The following is a 20,148-nucleotide window of genomic DNA, read 5'->3' as shown; positions in this document are numbered from 1 at the left end:
CTGGTCCTTGGAGACTTCCTTTGAAGGATAATAATAAATTCACCTCGAATACTTATTCTTAATCTTACATCATTTCAATATGATAATGCATGACTGAAACCCTGGAAACCAACTCGAGACCACACCACTCTGTCTACTTTTCATCGTAAAAACAAAACAAATGTTCGGCACGGTTGATCCTGACAATGGAACAACAATGCAACAGTACTAAGATCATTGAAGCCTGCAGCTAAAGGTATGTCGCACAGTCGCCTTCTCTGGGACTGAGCACACTGTAAGGGTCTGGTGTGGACATCATGTGCAGGTTTTGGAGCAACATGTGCTGCTAAGTAAACAACGTCTATGTCAGGGAAGGCCTTTCTTATAATAGAGAGACAATTCCAAACCACTTTCTGGATGTATTATAACAGCATGGCTCCACATTGAAATAGCACAGCGGTTAAACTGCAGTCCAGACTATGAAGAACCCCTGAGCTGTTGAGCAGCAGAAATCCTACCTAAGAACTGGAAAATGTTTCACTTTCAAAAATGTAAAAATAGCTAAGCCTTCAGTACTTCTATATATCTACTTTTACACATCAATTGGTTCATTGGCTCAGTTTTGGTACACTTTAAAATATGTCTTTGTGGAGGTTTATTGGTGAACATAAAACAAGAAATGGTAGTTTTGTTCCAACAACTGTCAATGCTTTATTGGGACAATGCAACAGACAAGCAAACAATATGTTCAGTGCAGGTCAAAGCAACATAAATCATCAAGGAAACAGTAGACAAAGAAAATATTAAGCTTCCTTTTCATTAAAGTTTGTTTTTTAATACCAAGTTCTAAATTGATGTTCTTTTTATATCCTTCATTCCTTTGTATATTGGACGCTTTAGGCGAAAGCCTTGACTGAGACCTGCTTAGATCTAAAAAAAAAAAAAAAAAAAAAATGCCCTTGTGAATATACTGCTTACTCACAGTACTTTGTAGACTGACAGAGTCGTTCACTCATCACGCAAGATTATGCAGACACCATTCAAACCGAAATCCAGCTGTAATCTCTCCCTTTCATTTCCACTGCCCATTTTTTTTCCCCCACTCCTTTCCACCATTTCATCCTGCTATTTCAAAGATCATCAGCAATTTGTGAAGGATACATTTTTCACAGCCGTCCCTCGGCTGTTCCGTCAAAGAACTGATGCGCAGATAAACTCGACATCCAGACATCAAACGCCTCTGAGGGATGTAAAAACTTAAAGAATTCAGAATGTCGCACTTAGTATTCTCTTATTTCTTTTCCCTTCTGCGGTATCAAAGGCTGTCTCTGAATAGCTCCCAAAAAGCTGACAGTCATAGTCACCTTTGTTAGGGTACATTTGTCGGACTTAATTAATCATTGTCTGGTTGCTGATTGCTGAAGCTTCCTATCATATCCTCTCTTTGATGCATCCACTTTAGTTTCAGTCAGAACGCACACCCGGGAGAGCAGTGTGGTTTTGGATATGCAAATTCACACCCACCTCAGAGTCTTATTTACCTTGTTAATTTATTAAGAGGAGTGATTAGACAGAGTGGGTGACGGGTGACTGCACTCCAACATGAACCCCGGATCAAAGAGTGGGTGTGCATGAAGCTTGAAATGGGTCCGTTGGCCCCATAGGGAGGACTTTGTTTATGCTCACCACTTAGACTCAACTCCCACACGGATGGCACCAACACATAGTAATCCATCCCACACAAAAAACACACCTACAGTACTCTACCTACCGTGCATGAAACAAAGCCGACTCACTGGAACAACCACTTGCAGACCCTTACACAAACATGAGACACAAGTGGCATCTCAACAATTAAATCTAGAGCTTTGTTGTCAGTTATTGTTCTTTAAATTCTAATAACCACATTACATAATAATCCCATATTCACAATAAGGAGGACCCCGTAAATTTTGACTTTTGGTCCAAATTCTTGTGTCAATTATGTCACCTGGGGCAGCTGACATTTCCAAATATCAGACGGAGATATAAGATGTCCTCTAGATGTCCACTGCGTCCTCAGGGAAGACTCTGGGAAGATTTCAGCGATAGATCTTTGACACTCTCACTGCCATTTGCAAACATGCACAGTCACCCGTGAGAGATGTTACAAATAGAGAAAAGTCCTGAGACAGTATTTGAAGTGGATTTTCTTTATTCCACTGGACAATAATTATCATATCCTGAATGGACATTTTTTTTCTGCCTAAGTGTGCAGGCATAACACAGCAGCAGCATTGTGTTTGAAAGAAATTGAATCATGGAACAGAGAGCTGACAATCATAAGTTATGCAACACATTTCAGGAGTGATGTAGTTCTGTTTCATCTTCTAGTTTGTATACTTCTCTTCTTCTCTTCTTTTCTCTTTTCAGCAGCTGCACAGATTGCTTTTGACAGTGGAAATGACTTCACAACAGAATGACCTTTTTTCTATTTCTTCCAGGATGCTGCAGATACCAAAGATAGCACACGATGAAATTCCTCTGTCCATCTTTCTTCACTTCCACATCCTCTCATGATCAAAATATGCTGAATGTATTGTTTTTTCTTTTCTCTTTGAAATTTCCAACCATGATTGTGTTTTTCTACAATGCAATAATTTCTTTTTTGGTTTTCTCTTACACATATTTACAGTCGGCCCATTTTATGTCCACCTGGGGACATTTTCCCTAGAGATTTCCACCTTTACGAGTCATCAAAACTTGATTGGCCCCCGCCCAGTACTAAAGAACGCCATTTTGAAAATGGACTTGACCCCATCGCCGACCAAGCCACCTGACCAGATTAGCCTCCCAGAGTGAATACTTATGAATACTAATGCACTTCTCCCTTATTTCCTTCCCTGCTCCAAACACCCCTCATCTAAACTACCCCCCCCTCCCTGTGGAAGTTGATTTGCTAACTCTTGTCTCTTTTACTAACAACAAGCTTCAGAATTCTTCCAATTTGATTCTTTTCATTGGTGGATTTTCTTTTCCCTTTTTATGATTTCAACAACTAACACTGTGTCATTCACGGAATGTGAGCCATCTGTTGTTTTCTCTACTTAACCTGCGACTTACATACTAACAATGTATTGTTATCCTTTGATTCCTTTTCTGTTCTTTACTACTTTTAGTTTCTAGCCTACCCATTTAAACCAACACAGTTGTACAATTGCTTTCTTTATTTCTTGATTTGGATGTTTTTAGACAATAGGAAAACGATGCATTCTTTTCATATTTTACTATTACTTCCAATTTTTCGCTCAAATGGAGAAGCTGGTTTTGCCAAAGGCACATTTTTTTTTTCTTTACAACTTTTTTGGGGTTGAGGTGTGTTTTCTTGAGTTTAAGGTTTGTCATTATTTTTTTTTCTTTCTCCTCCCCCTGTTTTCTCCTGAAGCACGCAGGCATTGGACACGCTATGGTAAACAAACTGCATTATATGGTAGATATCATTCTAATTGTCTTATACTTTGGTTTGCCCTGGGTTTTCCGTTACCTCTTTCTATTCTGTTTGCTTTACTGAAAGTACAATCCGCCATCAATTCCAAGGTAGCTGAAAAACTCCACCTCTCTGTTTTTCTTTTTCTTTTAGCCCTCTCTATATATCTGTTCTTGCTTTTTATTACCATCCAGTTCTTCCCTTCCCCGAAAACAGTTGACGTGTTCATCCAAAGAGGTCTGCCCAAAAAAACAAACAGAAATTTTATCAATTTAGATTTTGAAGATTATCTTTGTTTTGTTGTTTTTTCCCTGTCCCTTTTCAGTTTTTTCTGACTTCTGTTTGACTTGAAACACTATCCGTATGAAGAAATAAAGAACCATAATGCAAGATTTTTCCAAATTGGATTTTAAGAAAAGTGTTACCTTTATTTTTTTTGTTATTCTCTGTTCCCTCCTGATTTATTTTCTTAGAAAAAAAAAACCTATGAAGTGAGCGTACACAGCAGAGTTCTCAAGCAGACAAATCGCCTCATGTGGCAATTCCAGTGAGAGGAAGTAAAGAAACACTTTTTTCATTAATTCCCCAAACCTTTTCCCAACGTTTGGGGGAGGCAACTGATGAAACAACAAAGACATCTTGCCATGTCGCCTCAGCTGGACCCTCAGCTGGACCCTTATTCAGACTGTTGCAGTGCGACTTGTTATCTAGGCCAGCCATCCTGTGCTTTATAGAGTCATGAAGAGTATTTACAACTCCTGATTTAGTGGCCGAAGCCCTCACTGTAAAGTAGGCCTCAAATGAGGGCTCGATCCCATTAGAGGCCTTGGGCTGATTTATGATGGAGATGGAGCTGTTCCCACATCTGCACCTGAACACTTTCCCTCTCTTCCTCACGCGTGTACACACTTAATAAAGTGCTTTAATGTGCTAGTAGTCCCTTGAACTTAGGTGCAGAAATGATCCAACCTAGAGAACTGATGAAGCTCATTACAAGCAATAAAATTGCAATTACACTTTTATTAAGCTGCAAACTGGGTGCAGTTTGCCAAAACAAGCCTCTGACTGAAACCTCACTGAGATCTTATTTTAAAACTGGAATTAGGCTGAATGTACTTAAAGCTCCTCCTCCGAGTTTTTTTTTTTTTAGCTTGTTATAAAACAGACTGCTATTATATCAATGCTCTATATGACCTAAAAAGCAAATGAGACCATCAGCAACGAGATTGACTTTTTCTATTTCATTATTTTCAAGATTGGAAATTGCTGGTGCAGGGTAGGTGTCAGTGGATTCATTTTCCAGATTAGATTAGATTAGATTTTTGACTGTTTAAAAAAAATTGGAGGAGTTTGTTTTGTGATTAAACTCTAAAGAGTTACAGAAAAACATCAGCAAAAACTGCTTTGGCCACAGGGGCCGCCAAAAAAGGCTTAAACCAGAGTTCTTCACAGGAGCTTTAAGTGTGATCAATGTTGACTTGTAGACCAGCCTTAGCTTACATTTATCATAAGTCTTACTTCCTTTCACTGGACTCTATTAAATAAACTAAGACATTTTTCCATTGATACAGACCTTAAAGGGAAATGCCTGAGAACGTCTGTACTGTGTGCGATCGCCCCCTCATTAACACTAACACTAACTTATATTTCTTATACTTTACTGGCCTCACCCCTCGCATGAAGAAACTTGACCCCTCTCTTAAAATCTTTTTTTTTTTACGTTGTTTTTTTTTATATAAAGATTGCATTGAGTATATATGTTATGTATATATCATGGCTAACATATATACATACATATATCAATTGTCCTAATATAATCAATATGGCCATAAAACATGTTAGCCACACCCTTCTGCTGTTTTGTTTGTTTGATTTTTACTTTGTTTATTTGTTTACTTCTATTAGTTTACCTTCAAAATTAACTTACTAAAATGAATAATGACCTCACGCCATATCTTGCTGAAACAAAAAAAGGGGAAAAAGTGAAGGGGGTGGGGGGAGGGGACCGACTTTCATTTTCTGGGTGAATAGAGAATTGAAGCCTCAAGGAACAAATCTGCACCAATCAATCATAACACACGAGTTAGAGAAAACTGTTGAAAGAGTGTGCATAGCCACTCTATCTGGTGGTGACTCACTCAGTCTTGGCTCAAATTTGACTAAAGTGATGAAGCAATTTTGAGCTTCGCATCAGGAATACAGAGACATTCTACTAGAGGTATAATGAGAACTGCAATCACGACTGAGTACAGCTTTTGCTGTTTTGCATATATCATGGAGGGCAGAGATAGTGTTGATATGGTTCGCCCTGTCATTGGAATACTAATTTCTCTATTCACCAAGACATGGATGTCCTCTCTCCACTCTCAATTTTCCCTATTCTTTAAAAAACCCTCTCATTTCCGTTGATTTCATCTGTGATTGGTCACATCCTGTCCCACTTCCACTTTCCAAACTGACAGTACCCACAGTACCCAGTGGTCGTGTCCCTGCACCCTGTTTGCATGTCTCTCCAGGCTAGAACACCCTCCCATCAGCACACACATCTCTCAGTGTAAATGCTGCTCTAGCCCAGCACGTGTCAGTCTGTTGCACACGTGTCTCGATGGGTTTTTTGTGTTGCATTCTTGTCCAAAAAAATAATAACCCATACCATTGAAAGCTCTTTCCTTTCCCCATTTGTCCGGTGTTTGCGGTGCCCCGCAATTAAATTCACTTCCCCACTTCTTCACCATTTTGCTGCATCTTGCAAGTTGTTTTTTTTTCTGTTTAATAATTGGTCTGTTTGTGTTGTCTAATGGAATCCCTCATCCCCACATCCCCATTCTTCCTGTCAACTTCCCATGTAAGTGCATGGCTTGTGTGTCACCCTCTTAGCCTGAATGGGTTCATTTTGTTTCCTCTTAACCAAAACAAACCCTTGTCACATGAAATAACACATTCAGTCCAAATCTGGACCTGGTTTGAGCAATCAAATTGCAGAGGACTTTTAAAGAATCCTCACTGATCACATTGACTAAATTTACTAAAACAGCGTTACTAATCTACTGTTTGAATCAAACCTTTTTTGTAACTGTACTAACAACCATTTTTGTGTCTGACTTTCCCTTACTTACAAAAGTACTAACCGATTTTGTTCACCCTCCAACCCTTTCAACTCTTCTCGGTATCAGCTTAAGAATCCCCCCCTTCCTCCCATTTCTCTCCCCCATCCCCATGGTAACTGTTGCAAAAACAGTACTCGCCCCAAGTTCCCCAACTCTCCCAAATCTTTACTAACCAAGAAACATCGCTTAGTTGAAAACTCTTTATTTAGAATTCAATGAAATTTTTTAAAAAAAATACACCCTGCCATTGCATTTTGACAAGCTGCCAGACACCTACTGAAGTCCAACTTTGGATAGAAATCTTTCTCTTACTCTCTTCAACATCCAACCATCATGCCAGTACACCTGGTCTGGCTTTATCCTAAGCCAATGGGTGGGGGCACTGTGTGTTATTATGTTTTATATGTGAGGTTTCAACTGTATGACTGAATATATTGTAACACTTCCCCCCCTGATAAAGCTCTCTGACAGTAGTCAAATGTAATGCCAACAAGGGTAAGTGCTTCACTTTCAAGGTAAGCATGTTGCTTCCTCTCTTGGACAGATAACGATGATGAATATGTGAAGGCACAGGTAGGTGGCTGTACTTAGTGGTTTAAGACAGAAATTGCTTGCAAAGGAAACACAGACTCTGAAAGAAGGAAAATTTGGACGATCAAACTCCCAGCTCGTTTGGGAATCAAAGGTAAAACATGATCGGAAGTTAGACTTTTTTCTGACAAAACTATTTTTCATTGTTGGTATCGAAGACCTAACAACATATACCTTCCAAACTTATAATTATAAAATTCCTCTTTTATCCCCTTTTCCATTTTGGTATTGGTATAGCTAACATACACCTCAAGGCCCTTCTTGTGATTGTCATCATCCTGAAAAATTAAACCATTTCCAATCAAGCCAAAGACTTTAGCACAGTACTGTCCATGACACCAATCCTGCCAACTTTGTAGGTTTCATACCGTTTTCTCAGACTTTTTAAGTTCTTATTCCAATTAAATGAAGCCTTTATGTTAATTTTCCCAGTCACATTCTTGATTTTTTTCTTTTTCTTGGCTTTATCTGATTATACATTAATGCAGGTTTTGTACTCAGTATGTTTGTCTATAAGTAAATAGAATGGGATTGGGACTCAAACTCACTCAAATGAAACACAATGTACCAAAAACAGGATTTGGTTAGTCCTATCATATGGTGCAGTTTTTTACTGCATTCAATAAGACTGGTGCAATTTCAGAATGATCTGTGATAGTCCCAGAACAGTTGGAATCGTGTTGACCCCCATTTACTTGATGTACTTCATGGGGCGTTCAGTTGCCCCCAGCTCACAACCATAAAGCCAGATTTGGTCTATGAGCCAGTAACACGCTCAGCTAAGCACTACGCAGGGCTCCACACAGAGAGCAGCTCTACTTCCCCATACCCTACAAAAGCTTTGTTATTGTGTAGGCAGTTGGTGGTATATGAGTAACAAGCATAACAGAGAAAACAAATTGATTGAATACAATGGGAGGTTAATAACATAACAGAAACCATTCGCCCACCACGGGAGCATGTGAATGGGCGAAATAAAATGCTTCTGATGATTTGAATACCAAGCAACGTGAATCATTTAGCAGTGCATTCAGCTGTAAACAGCACCCGTCTGTGTTTTCTATTTCTGTCTGATACACAGAGTTCAGCACAAAGCAGGAAGGTATGTTTGGTTTCTGTGTGTACCTGGCTAAACAGGATATTTGAAGAGCAGCTGGATAAAAAACAAAGAGATCCAACTGGAGCAGGAAGTTGGATTTAGAAAGGATCAGTTTAGTTTTCTAACCAATAATCCCATTTTTAAGAATGAGCTGATATTTCTTGACCAGATTCATTTCATTGAGATTTTGCCCATTTATTATTTGAAATGAATCCAACAGAGTTAAAATGTCATTGAAAAGGAGAAAAAAGCTGAGATAGAAATTTGTTAAAGCAGCCATTCACATTTTTTTTAATTTTTGGGCTTTTCGTGCCTTTAATTCAGAGAGAGGACAGTGGATAGAGTCGGAAACCAGGGAGAGAGAGTGGGGAATGACATGCGGAAGGGGGCCACGGGTGGAAGTGAGCCTACCGCTCGAGACGAGAGTCTCAATACATGGAACGCGCGCCCTAACCATTGCGACACCAGCGCGCCCCAGCCATTCACATTTTTGTGTAAATCAGATGAATTCTTGGATTGTGACAAAAAAGAACAAAGAAGTGATTACACTGTCACAAAGACTGATTTCCACGCCCAATATTAACTTGAGCTCAGGCACTCTTAAAGACAAAAAACAGATTTGTTTTCACACAGTAAACAACACATTAGGAATAATGAATTTGTCCTGTAGGCTATCATTACCATAAGGTATAAAGTAATCACACTTGGAGCCCATAGTCGAATATCTTGGGGAGCTTATACTAGAATTATTAAACTCATGGCATTTTTTTTTAAAGCAAAACATTGAGGGACTGTACGGTTTCAGCACCTGATGTTAGCTTCTTATCCCTTGACCATCGTTACCCTATACCGAAGAGGTGGATCCAGAGTATCTAGACTTTATTATGGTGAAACTCAGCTGCTGTAGGTTTTCACCAAAGGGTCTCTCTTGGATATTCTACTTCTCTTGGAGATGAGTAAAATATCCACAATAATATTTTTTGAGAGAAAAAGCAGAAAAAATTTCCCTCGCAAATTCTCTATGTATGACTTCTTGTAAATCATTTAACGGAAAAATCTATCTCCCATTCTGAGATGTGAAAAGCTTATTTCATCCACACTTACTTCCCGACCAGGGGCACCGGGGTATCTCCACTATCAACTTTTAAAATCAGAAACCATTACCCCCTCTGTCCAGTGATGCAAAGGCTTGTAATCCTTCACATTAAAACAAGTCTCCAGTCCAGCTCACTTGTAAATGATTAACCAATCACGTCAAAGAAACATTTGGACGTTTGTTCTACTTTTACATATTTTTAGGCAAACATACATGTGTTTCTTTTGGATCTTTGGCATATTGTCTTTTGGAGTTTTATTGGTGTATTTGTCTAACCTCTGTTCAAGCGATATATCAATTCATAAATTGTGGTTCCTGCAGTCATATCATAGATACAGTGCTCAGACTCAAAGCTTTGATGACCCATTGCAGCAGTGTAATCTTGTTTTATTGAGAGGGAAAGAGAAAGAAAGGGGAACATTTATTGCAAATCTCCAATTATCCCTTTTAAATTGAGAACTTCAGAGATGTCTGGCAGCTAGCAATGGTAGTCCCTCAGAGCCTCAGTGGGCGCATCAAACCCTTAAAAATACCATCAACAACCCTCCATAAAAAAGGCCCCAAAACCCAGAGATAGCCAGTAGCATGGCAATAAAAATATTGATACTGTTTAGTGCTGTTACCAACGTTTACATTTGAGAAACTTTGCAGGTTTTTATCTCTATCCTTCGATTAGTTGTTATATAGCTTTTTTTTCCGCATGAAGTCGAGCCATCAGTAGATGGTTTCCCATTGGTACCATACGATTCTGTAGGAACGTGTTAAATCCCCTTCGCCGTCAGACTCCCGGTCCCCTTGTTTCTCCTCATCTACCAAACGTAAATTGTCTTTTGTCGCTATGAGTTACAGGAGGTTGCTTCCGCAAAAGCCCCATCCGAGATCTTCAAAGATGACCCCCAGCACACCACCACTATATACCGATGTTCGCTCTTTCCTACCGACTAGCCACAGCAGACATAAAAATGAGTTGCCCTGTTAAGAAGGGAAGTACAAAAAAAAAAAAAAAACACTTCAACAATGAAAACCTTTAAGAAAAGGAGAAGACACGCACTCAGCTGGGGCTACTGATCTGTTGAGTGCAGTTGCTAAGATTTTCAGGTTTGTTCTTTAGAGAGTTCAACTTTAAATTAAATTCATTTGATGTCTTTTGCTTTTTCCTCTGCAAAACTGTGGAAAATTATCACATTGTTCCTCAAGATCCAACATTAAACATTAAGGACTTCCAAATGCAAAATCGTATTCAAAATTACCATAATTTAATGTTGGACCGCAGATGAAATGAAGATAATTTACCCTAGCTCCACTTCTGAGTTTGCACAGGTAATGGAAAACAGATGGTTGTGTACACATCTCTCCACAGTTTCCAGTGTTAAAAAGTGAACATCCATGCAGAATAACAGATGTTGAATCAGAGACACGAGTGCTTCACTTTGGCCCAGACCAGCTCAATTAGGATAATTAGACAATAAATTGGTCACTCACTGCAATAATCCGTCCCAAATCAAACAACGTTATTTGTCAGGATGTCGGCAGAGCGGCATAGCTGCAGATCTGATAGCAGAAACAATTAGCCAAATTATACTCATTAGCATCTTGTAGAAGCCGAGCAATTTGTTGCAGTCTATTGAATGCAATGTAGACAAAAAAGACTTATATTTGTCCAGGAATAAAGAACACATAGTGGAGGAAATCTGTATCTGTATTTGAGATGCATTCTCATGTGTTGAAGGAATGTAAAGTCTTATTGGACTCAGTGTTTAGGAATTCTTTGAACTGCCCAGGTAGGACCCAGGGTTGCATCTAAAATAGTTCAAGTCATCTTATAAAGTTTTGCTTCAGATCAGTTCAAGAGTAACCTGTTTCAGTAATGTGAGTTTCTGATACTTAATATTACAGACATCAAAATTCAATTTCACCTAAAATAATGTGGGGAAAACTTAGAAATGAGCCGTAAGGATTATCAAAGGAACCCCCTTTATTAATCGTTTTTTAAATTAATTGTTGCGGATAGTAAGTCTTGTTTCTACATTTCAGTGTGCTCGATCTAATACCATTTGCCCGCGGCTGTGTGTTTGATTCCACTACTCGCTTGCTTGTTCCCTTAGCTATCAAATGTGCTGCCCAGGCGGTGTAACACTCAACAAAAAGATGAAAACCTGAGGCAGTTGAGTATTGAAAAAGGATTTATTTTTGGCGGTAGTTATTGGAGTGAGGACTGGTTTGTAAAAGGATTGTTGATGAAAAGCTATTCAAATCACAGGGAAGATTTACTTCTGCAACATTTAATTCAGGGTTTAGTTTAGAGATTTGTTGCACGATAGCAACAAGTTGAAAAAAAAATGGGTTTCTTGCTTCCACTATTTCTATAACACATCCACTCCTGATAGAGTTTAGACAGCGAGCACAGCACTAGAGATCTCTTAGCAACTGCACTCTAGAGTGAAAGTCCCCAGTCTGACCTGCACCAAAAGAAAACCAACCAAGCACTACCATGTAAGGGACAGCGCTACCTATCACCAGTGTTTAATTCAATTTCTTCCTTGTTTTTCCTCCTCATTCTTCTAATTTCTCTACACTCTCATCACTCTCGATTTCCTATCCATCCCTGCTCTATTGTTTTTCTCCTCTATCCCTGTCTCTCTTATCTGTCTCTTTCGGGCCACGCCTATGCCAGGTGACCATCTCAGTGGATGGTATCTTGACCACCACTGGTTACACCCAGGAGGATTACACCATGTTGGGCTCCGATGACTTCTTCTACATCGGAGGGAGCCCCAATACAGCCGACCTACCCGGATCACCAGTCAGCAACAACTTCATGGGCTGCCTCAAAGACGTGAGTGGCTCTGTGGGATTTGACAGTTTTTATGACCATGTTCTGTTGGAAGCTCATCAAATTTGCAGCCATGCCCAGCCTCTTCTTTGTATTGCATCTCCCTGCCTCATACTGGAGAGTGGAACAGATTCCAGCTTGCAGGGTGCAGCTAATTTAAAAATATCACACTGAGCTTATGCCTTGACTGCTCACAGGGTTTGGTCATTTTCTTTTGCCAAACTGTTACCTGCTTCCACTGAATCAGTCCAACATATACCTTGATCCTTATATTTAGCTGGAGTTTAGTACTGGTGCTGCCTGTTGCTGACTTAGGACTAGCATTATCCATGGCAATGGGTATATATCCTTTTTTTCCTGGAGCTAATAGGAAATCAACTATATGGTCACACCAGAAGTTATACCTGAAACAATGAATAATTAGTTACTAATACTGGCACCTTCTACTAAAGGATGGGTGGCCAATCAGAACAAATGGCCTAATGGTTGCTACTTTTATTAAAGCAATGAACAATCTGGAAAGCATTGATTGTCTAAGTAATGACATTGGATGCATTTTGTCAAAGGAAGTTAGAGACAGGTTCTCTACACTTATTCAGACATTTATCACAGCTTCAGGCCTGGCGTTCAGCGTAAGGTGAAACACAAACAACCCGATGCATGTATGTGTCAGAATATACGTTTTCTTGCAGCCACGAAGCAACAAAACAAAGGAAATTGAAAATGTGATATCAATTTGCAACTTGAGTCTCTTTTTTTTGTAGGCGCTCTTTCCGATGCATAATGAGATACAGGCAGAAAGGAAAACAGGAGGATATTTCATGTACTGCTGTGCAGCTTCAAACAGCTTAACAAGTGCAAAAGTTCTGCAAATTTTCAAATTTCATGTACATTTCTGTGAGAGGAAAATTATATTCATTAAAGCTCCTGTGACGAGCTTTCAGTTTGTGTTGATTTTGGCGCCCCCTGTGGATAGCAAGGTGATTTTTCACTTCTAAAAAGTATTTTCCTGTACATATAAGTAATATTTTCTGGTTTGACAAATACAACTCCCCCATGTCTTTAATGGTTATGTCTAATGTGCACAATGACTCTTTGGCGTGGAAGATTTTCAAACAGGCTGTTTCAGAAGCATGACGTCAACTGACTGTCTGACACCCTGCGGCAGGGGTTAACAGGCATGAAATCAAAAGTAGAAATAGCCAGTTATCTCTCTAGTGGTCATATTTGCTTTTGTAGGTCTTATAGAGGCATCTGTGATAATTTTAGTCTGTTTCATACCCAGCTAAAGCTACTCAAATGAGCTGTAAATACAAGGCAAATAACATGAAAATGTCTGAAAATTTGGGGCAAACCACATAAACAGACGAGTTAACTTTGTCATCTTACCCGAAGTAACATAGTTTGTCATTTAGTCCATAGCAGAAGTGCAAAGATGTTTTTTTGTGTGTTTATTTGGAATAAATTGCCAGAGGAAAGTACACAAATATACATATATGACAGAGCTGCAGGAAAACACATGCAACATGTTTGACTGATTGACTGAGACGTCATCCTCACACATTCCCACACTAAAACATTTGTGTTGACTCCCAACACAGCCACTTGAGAGTAATCAGTCTGTGCTGATTTTTACTCTCATGCAGGATGGTAGGAGGTGTTAAACATACAGTTTCCTGAACTTCTTTTGAGTGTTTACTTCCTCCCTCTCCTGCTAACAGCGTTGCATACCAAACACCTCCACAGGCATTCAGCATCAAACAAATAGACAGATTCAGATTTACACTCATAACACACACTCTTAATGCACAGCCACTTAAAGACGTGGATGGAAATGTAGAGGACAGTTGCCTTGTAAAAACTTTATTCTTACATCTTTGACAAAAAAAAAAAAAGACTTATATTTCCTCCGGGGTTTTAATTCACGGCCTAACAAGCTGCCAAGAGGACCAATCACTGCTTAACGTATTATGCCCTTGTAAATGTAATGACTTGTGTAGAGGCGACGCAACATGGTGCCATCGCATTTCCTCATAAAACCCGCGCTGATTGAATAAGTAATTACTTTTGCCATCACTTTTAATGGATCGCACAGTAATCGGCCTATCTCTAACTTAATTACGCCTGCAGAATTACATTTTCATTATTTGGGTTTGCTATCGGAAAGGATCCCCAGTGGGGTCTTAAACTTCCCAAGGCGTTTAACTATCTTCGCTCTCATCAACACGAGGCTGGATTTACAGTCGACGTACAGACAGAGCACAGGGGAGGGGGGATGGGTGTGAACAGTGGAGGACAAAAATGACAATGGTGAGAGCTAACAGGAGAGGTGAAAATGAATCAGTGTGAGTAAAGACCTGGGAACGGGATGTCAGAGCAGATGGTTTGAGAACAAGAGTGTGTAAGGCTGTTTGTAGTGTAGAAAGAGAGGAGGCTAAACAGAAAAAAAAACAAAGGAACAAAGGAGAGATGAATTAAATCTGCAACTTTAATATTTATGTTATAGAAAAAGGGAAAATGGTTCAATGAAAAATGTAGCAGTGAGTGACATTTTAATGGATTTCACAGTGCAGACAAGAGTCAAAGAAAGGAATGCAAAGGTAAAAAGTGTTTGTTGAAAGGTGAGAGTGTGCGAGAGCAAGGAGAGAAAGCTTCCAGACAAACATCTCAGAGAGGCGAAGCGTTACAGAAAACATCAAACATCAAACATTGGCATTCATGGTTGACCTTCTGCCAAGGGCGGCGGCTCTTTTCTTATTCACTTTTAGTTTGGGTCAGCACTGCAAAACATGTCTCAAAGCCTTGTCAAGTCAAGTATGAATCTGAAAATGATGTTTTTCCTCAAATCAAGGGAAATACGTTTGCTGACAGCTCGATGAAACCCTCTCTTCTTTTTCCTAGAGGCTGAGTTTAGATAGATACGTTTCCATATTGTTCTGTTGGTGTTAGGTTTATTCTGAAGTTGTACACAGTACTTTAGTGATTTAGTAATTGACGCCCTAACATAGTTTCCCCTGAAACTACGCTCTGTGTAATATTTTATCCTAGCATTGCCATAAAGGACGGTTATTGATGAGTTAACTTAAAGTACCACAGTTAACATAAGAGACAGTTTTAAAATTCACTTATGAAGTTGATAATCTGAACAAGTAAAAGAAGAAATGTGTAGATTCAAAGAAAGAAACCTGCAGCCTGCTGCAACACCATACAAATGGTGGATTTTCAGAGAACCCGCCTCTTACAAAGCACAGTTACATACTGCTCCTTTAACATCAGACTTATGCAAAGCACAGATGTGATTCTACATAAGAAATTGTACAAAAGAAACATTGTGAAAAGATGTAGAGAAGAGGACATATTGATAACTCTTGTTAAATTCAATATTTTAGTCAAGTATTTATTTTTCTCCACCGAGTGACTGTGTGTCGATATTTGTGTTGGAGTAGAGTAGGCAGTCAGTACTGTTTACTTTTCCTATATTCTATAGCTCCACTTGTTCAGTTATCTATTTTTATTGAATTAAATGACCAACTTAAATATACCAAAGCCTTTATAAACTACTGTATGGTTAGGTTGGAGCTTGATTAAAGACTGAAGGAGGATTTTTGGAGCATGCTCCCAGACCATCCATCTTATCATGTTCTTATCCCTTTTTCTGGTGGACTGGAGCTTTCTCCTTTCATAAATTTAGATCCATGCTTTGCAGCTAGTTGAGCCACCTGATTTGCAAGCAAAAGCATCAGATTTCAAGTTTTAAGTGCTAGCACAACCTCCATCATTCTGAACCAGGAAAGAGGTAGAAAAGGGAGGTGGAAAACAACACAAATTGCAGAAAATATATATTTAAACTAAATCATATATTACCTCTTTGGTTTGCCAATTTTAATTTTAATTGTGTGGATGTTAGTTATGCAGGATGAAGGTCGAAACACTTCCTGTGCATTTATGAAAAGAATAACCTGAGGGAACACTAGTCCTCTACAAATCAGGATTTATATGAAATAGTTGGATTCAGACCCTCGAGTCTTCTGGTTTTGGTCCCTTACTGGTGAGAGAGATAAAGTGTTTGATCCAGTCTTCAGCTTCCTGGAAACCTGAGCTTACCCGGTTCTGCTGTTGTTGAGTCTTATGAGCTCGACTTCCTAGCTGGGGTCGAACTCTAATGACCACATCAGCTGAACGGAGCCAGAGAGGGGAACCAGGCATAAAGTTACCGAGACAACCTGCAGTGAGAGTAACCGAGGGCTGCAGGTAGAGTGGTAGTAGTGGCTCCAAAAAAAAAAAAAAAAGTAAGTAGACGGGGGGTAGACAGCGGTGTGTTTCATCCTGTGCAAGTTCAGTGGCACAGCTCGGATTATCAGTGGTGTTATGGTCCGGGGCAAGGCTTTCATGCCGCCACCGTGGTCAAACGCCTTTGATACGCTTGGCCGGCCCCCTCCAGGCAGCTGAAATCCAAAGGAAGAGCACAGCAGAAGACGAGTAAAAAGGCACCAAAAGAGGCTCTGAAGCCCTATGAAGTTTTTATTTGCCGTGTGTGTGTGCTCCTACGTGTGTGTGTGTGTGTGTGTGTGTGTGTGTGTGTGTGTGTGTGTGTGTGTGTGTGTGTGTGTGTTTGTGTGTGCGTGTGTGTGTGTGTGTTCAAAGTCACCCACATGCCATGATCATACGCTGTGTGATGTATGCATGTTTTTTTCTCAGCTCCCAGTCAGAGTGGTGGGCTGTGAAATCAGGTCTCTCTTCCCCCCCCCCCCACACACAGTCTTGTTTCCACAAATTCTTCTCTCCTGCACGTCACCATCTGTCTCTCCTCCACCTACCCTCCTCCTCCTCCTCCTCCTCCTCCTCCTCCTCCGCCTCCGCCTCCCCATCTCCCTCCCAGACAGTGACCTTGCTATCGCCAATTTCACACTCCTCCCTCCGTGTCAGTCGTTTTCTCACTCTCTCTCTCTCCTCCTGCTTCTTCTTCTCCTCCTCCTCACTCTTCCCACCTCCCTCATCACCGCTCTCCTCCCCTCTCTGTCTCTCATCTTCCCTTTCTCGGGGGCAGTTTTGTGTAATTAAGTCCACAGTAGCGCTGTTGGTAGGCCAGCTTTGCCACCCTGAAGGCAAAATTAAAAATTGATTTTTTTTTTCCGACTGATTCCATGCACTGGATGAATGCGTTCGCCCGCCCCCCCCCTCCCCGCCCCACCCTTGCCTTCGCTCTTTCACTCCCCCTTTCTTTCTCCCAAATTCTTCTTGACTCTCATCCTTTCATCCTCAGCTTCCTCATGGTCCCACCTCTCGAAAAAGCTTTCTGGAGTCAACCACGTCTCCACCTACAAGTCAACGTTGATTTGAAACTTGTGGTCTGAGAGATCTACTGTGAAGCTTGCCCTTTGCCCTCTCCTGTGTTACATCAATCAATGCAGCGTTCAGTCCACCTGAGAGTACATCACAAACACAATGACTGTGATGTCACTGCTCAGAATATCAAACTTTTAAAAAACCCATAATAGTGGTCTTTTTATTCAGACATCGCTGACAGCGCACAGTTTGCCTCCTCGGTTTAGCAGGGGAGACCTGCCCTCCCAAAACTGAGGAGGACATATTACAAATGTCTGTTTAAAAATCAGACAGCCTCAAGGGCTCAAAGATATGAAAGAGAGGCATATTTTGTCTGGATGCTGAGTCAGCACATACATTTATACAGAGGCTGCCCCTGACTGTGAGTAAATTGTCTGGGTCTCTTGTCCTGTACAAAGCCTCAGATTATAGGATACATTTTCCACAGCTGTCCCTGCATGCCTCACACGTTAGTACCCCCCCATGCATTGTTCTGTCTCTGTATCATCACCTTTATTGTCCTCGTGTTATTCACCATCTTTTTTTTTTACCTGACTACCTCCTCTTTGTGTTTTCTCACCTTATTTTCGCTCTATGCTTTTTGCATTTTGTAACCTGTGCTCATCCTTTAATTATATGTTCTTGTTTTTTATTTAAGTGGCTTTGAAAAGGTAAATCGTGACACACTGAATGAACGGCTCCAGAAGCATTTCCAAGTCTTGACCTTAAACAACGAGCTGGATTAGGACAATTTTACCTAAATAAACAAGAAAAATTGCTTCGATCAAACCTAGCTGAGCTCTTACATTTAAACAAGATGTGGCAGATTTTGTATATGAATTACAGAGTTAAAACAAACATTTTTGCCATGTACAGCCTGCTATCTAATCTTCTGATCCTGCTAAAGAACACTTAGCATGAACAGCCAATCACAGCTGAAGTAAAACTAATCTAATCCTGGCTGCAAGCCTTCATTGTTACCCTGATCAGTGACTCATTGGATTGCTCAAAATCCCTCTGACTGCAGAAGTCTTTGACATCTGTGACATGTTGAAAGCTGTCATGATAATCTGTCTTTGTGGCTGTGATTTTCCATTTCTTCCTAATCGGCCAGTTTGCATGCATTACGGACTCAAAGATTACATCTCAGAGACGTGCCTTGTTTGGTGTTGATTAGTTTGTTGAAAGACAGTTTGTGAGGACAGATGTTGATATGGGTTACCAACACCATGCTATAGGCAGATGTGATGAGTTGACCTTTCAGTCTCCTACCAAATAGCTGGGATGTTTAAAAAGTACATTTTGTACACAGGCTCACTGGAGCTTGGGCATCAGGATTTAAAGCTCCTGCGGGGAACTTTCAGGTTGTGTTGATCTTGGCCCCCGCTGTGGACATAGCTGATATTGTCCTTTGCATGCTTTAGTAGTCTTGTCTAATGAGATAGCTCATCCTGCAGTCTTTTAGCATTCAAACGAATTAATCATGCTGAATCTTCACCATGAAAAAGACCATGTCTCACATCTACCCTGCAGCAGCAGTTTCAAGCTAAAAACAACTATAAAAGTAATCAAGTATGCTTGCCAAGCATGTTGACCCATGCATCCCTCTCCCCAGCAAAGATTTATTTTGCTCCTCCATGGGGATCCTGAGACACTCCCAGACCAGAGGCGTTATATAAACCCTTCAGCGAGCTCTTTAGTTCTACCCAGAGGTTTCCTCCCAGTGGGACGGGTCTGGAAGACCTCCTAAGCGAGGTGACCAGGAGGCATCTCAATCAGATGTTCGGACCTCCTCAACTGGCTCCTTACATCTGAGCTCCTCACCATATCTCCAAGGCTGAGCCCAGACACCCTTTGGAGGAAACTGATTTCAGCTGCTTGTATTTGTTTTCTCAGTCTTTCGCTCACTAATCGTAGCTCATGACAACAGGTAAAGGTTTGAACATAGATGGAAAGTGTTGCCTTCCTGCTCAGGCACAATCCAAACCTTAGTGATGATGCTGCACCAACCAACAAGCCCCCTTGACACTTGAATAACTTCACTTGATGCAGAGCCTCACCAATCCACTGTCTTCTACCACACAACCATTGACCAGATCCTTTTTTGTCTGCAAGGCTCTTTTTTTCTAATGGAATTTGGTGACTTTGAACAAAGTGATGGAACATCTGGTTCTGTGTACAAAAAAAATAGAAAGATCTGCATCAACAAAGGGTCTGTCTCTGCTGGGATCCTATTTGTGTAATGTTGTCAGACACTTCAAATAACAACCTGAGTGTCAGTGAAAAAAGAAGTCGTTTCACCTGCAGGTATCAAATCACCACCATTATGGACTTTTTGTGGCTACTCGCTAAAGCAATCCTCTGAGATAAAATCATTTCTACCTCACAAAATGTTAGAAATGTTGCCTTAATTTAGAAAATACTGAATTCCTTATGGTATATATTTAACATTCTTAATAATGTTAGTAGAAGACTTAGTCTGGATTTTCATTTTGAATGAAGAAGCAGTCAAAAGTCAAGGTCACAGATTCCTATTCTCTGTAACAAAAATACCACAGCACATTTATTAGAAATCTCTTCATTCTCTGTGCTTCATCTGTCATTAACTTACTTCATTTATGACATATTTTGACCTCTCCAGTGTCATTAGGG

At 40.2% G+C, this 20,148-nt stretch overlaps 1 protein-coding gene across 6 annotated transcripts in view; it reads left to right on the top strand.

Moving 5' to 3' along the window:
• The window catches only part of nrxn2b (neurexin 2b), a 784,571-nt gene that overhangs the window by 327,687 nt on the left and 436,736 nt on the right, over positions 1-20,148 (top strand). For 5 of the 6 annotated variants that reach the window (XM_065950814.1, XM_065950813.1, XM_065950811.1 and 2 more), the window contains 2 exons: positions 3,404-3,427; positions 12,013-12,174. In XM_065950814.1, the coding sequence (XP_065806886.1) occupies positions 3,404-3,427; positions 12,013-12,174 (186 nt within the window). The remainder of the gene's footprint in view (positions 1-3,403; positions 3,428-12,012; positions 12,175-20,148) is intronic. The other variant, XM_065950810.1, reaches the window with a different exon arrangement.

Source organism: Labrus bergylta, chromosome 22, assembly GCF_963930695.1.
Source record: "Labrus bergylta chromosome 22, fLabBer1.1, whole genome shotgun sequence".
NCBI lineage: Eukaryota > Metazoa > Chordata > Actinopteri > Labriformes > Labridae > Labrus > Labrus bergylta.
The sequence above is the reverse complement of the archived record's forward strand: the minus strand, read 5'-3'. Positions and strand labels throughout refer to the sequence as shown.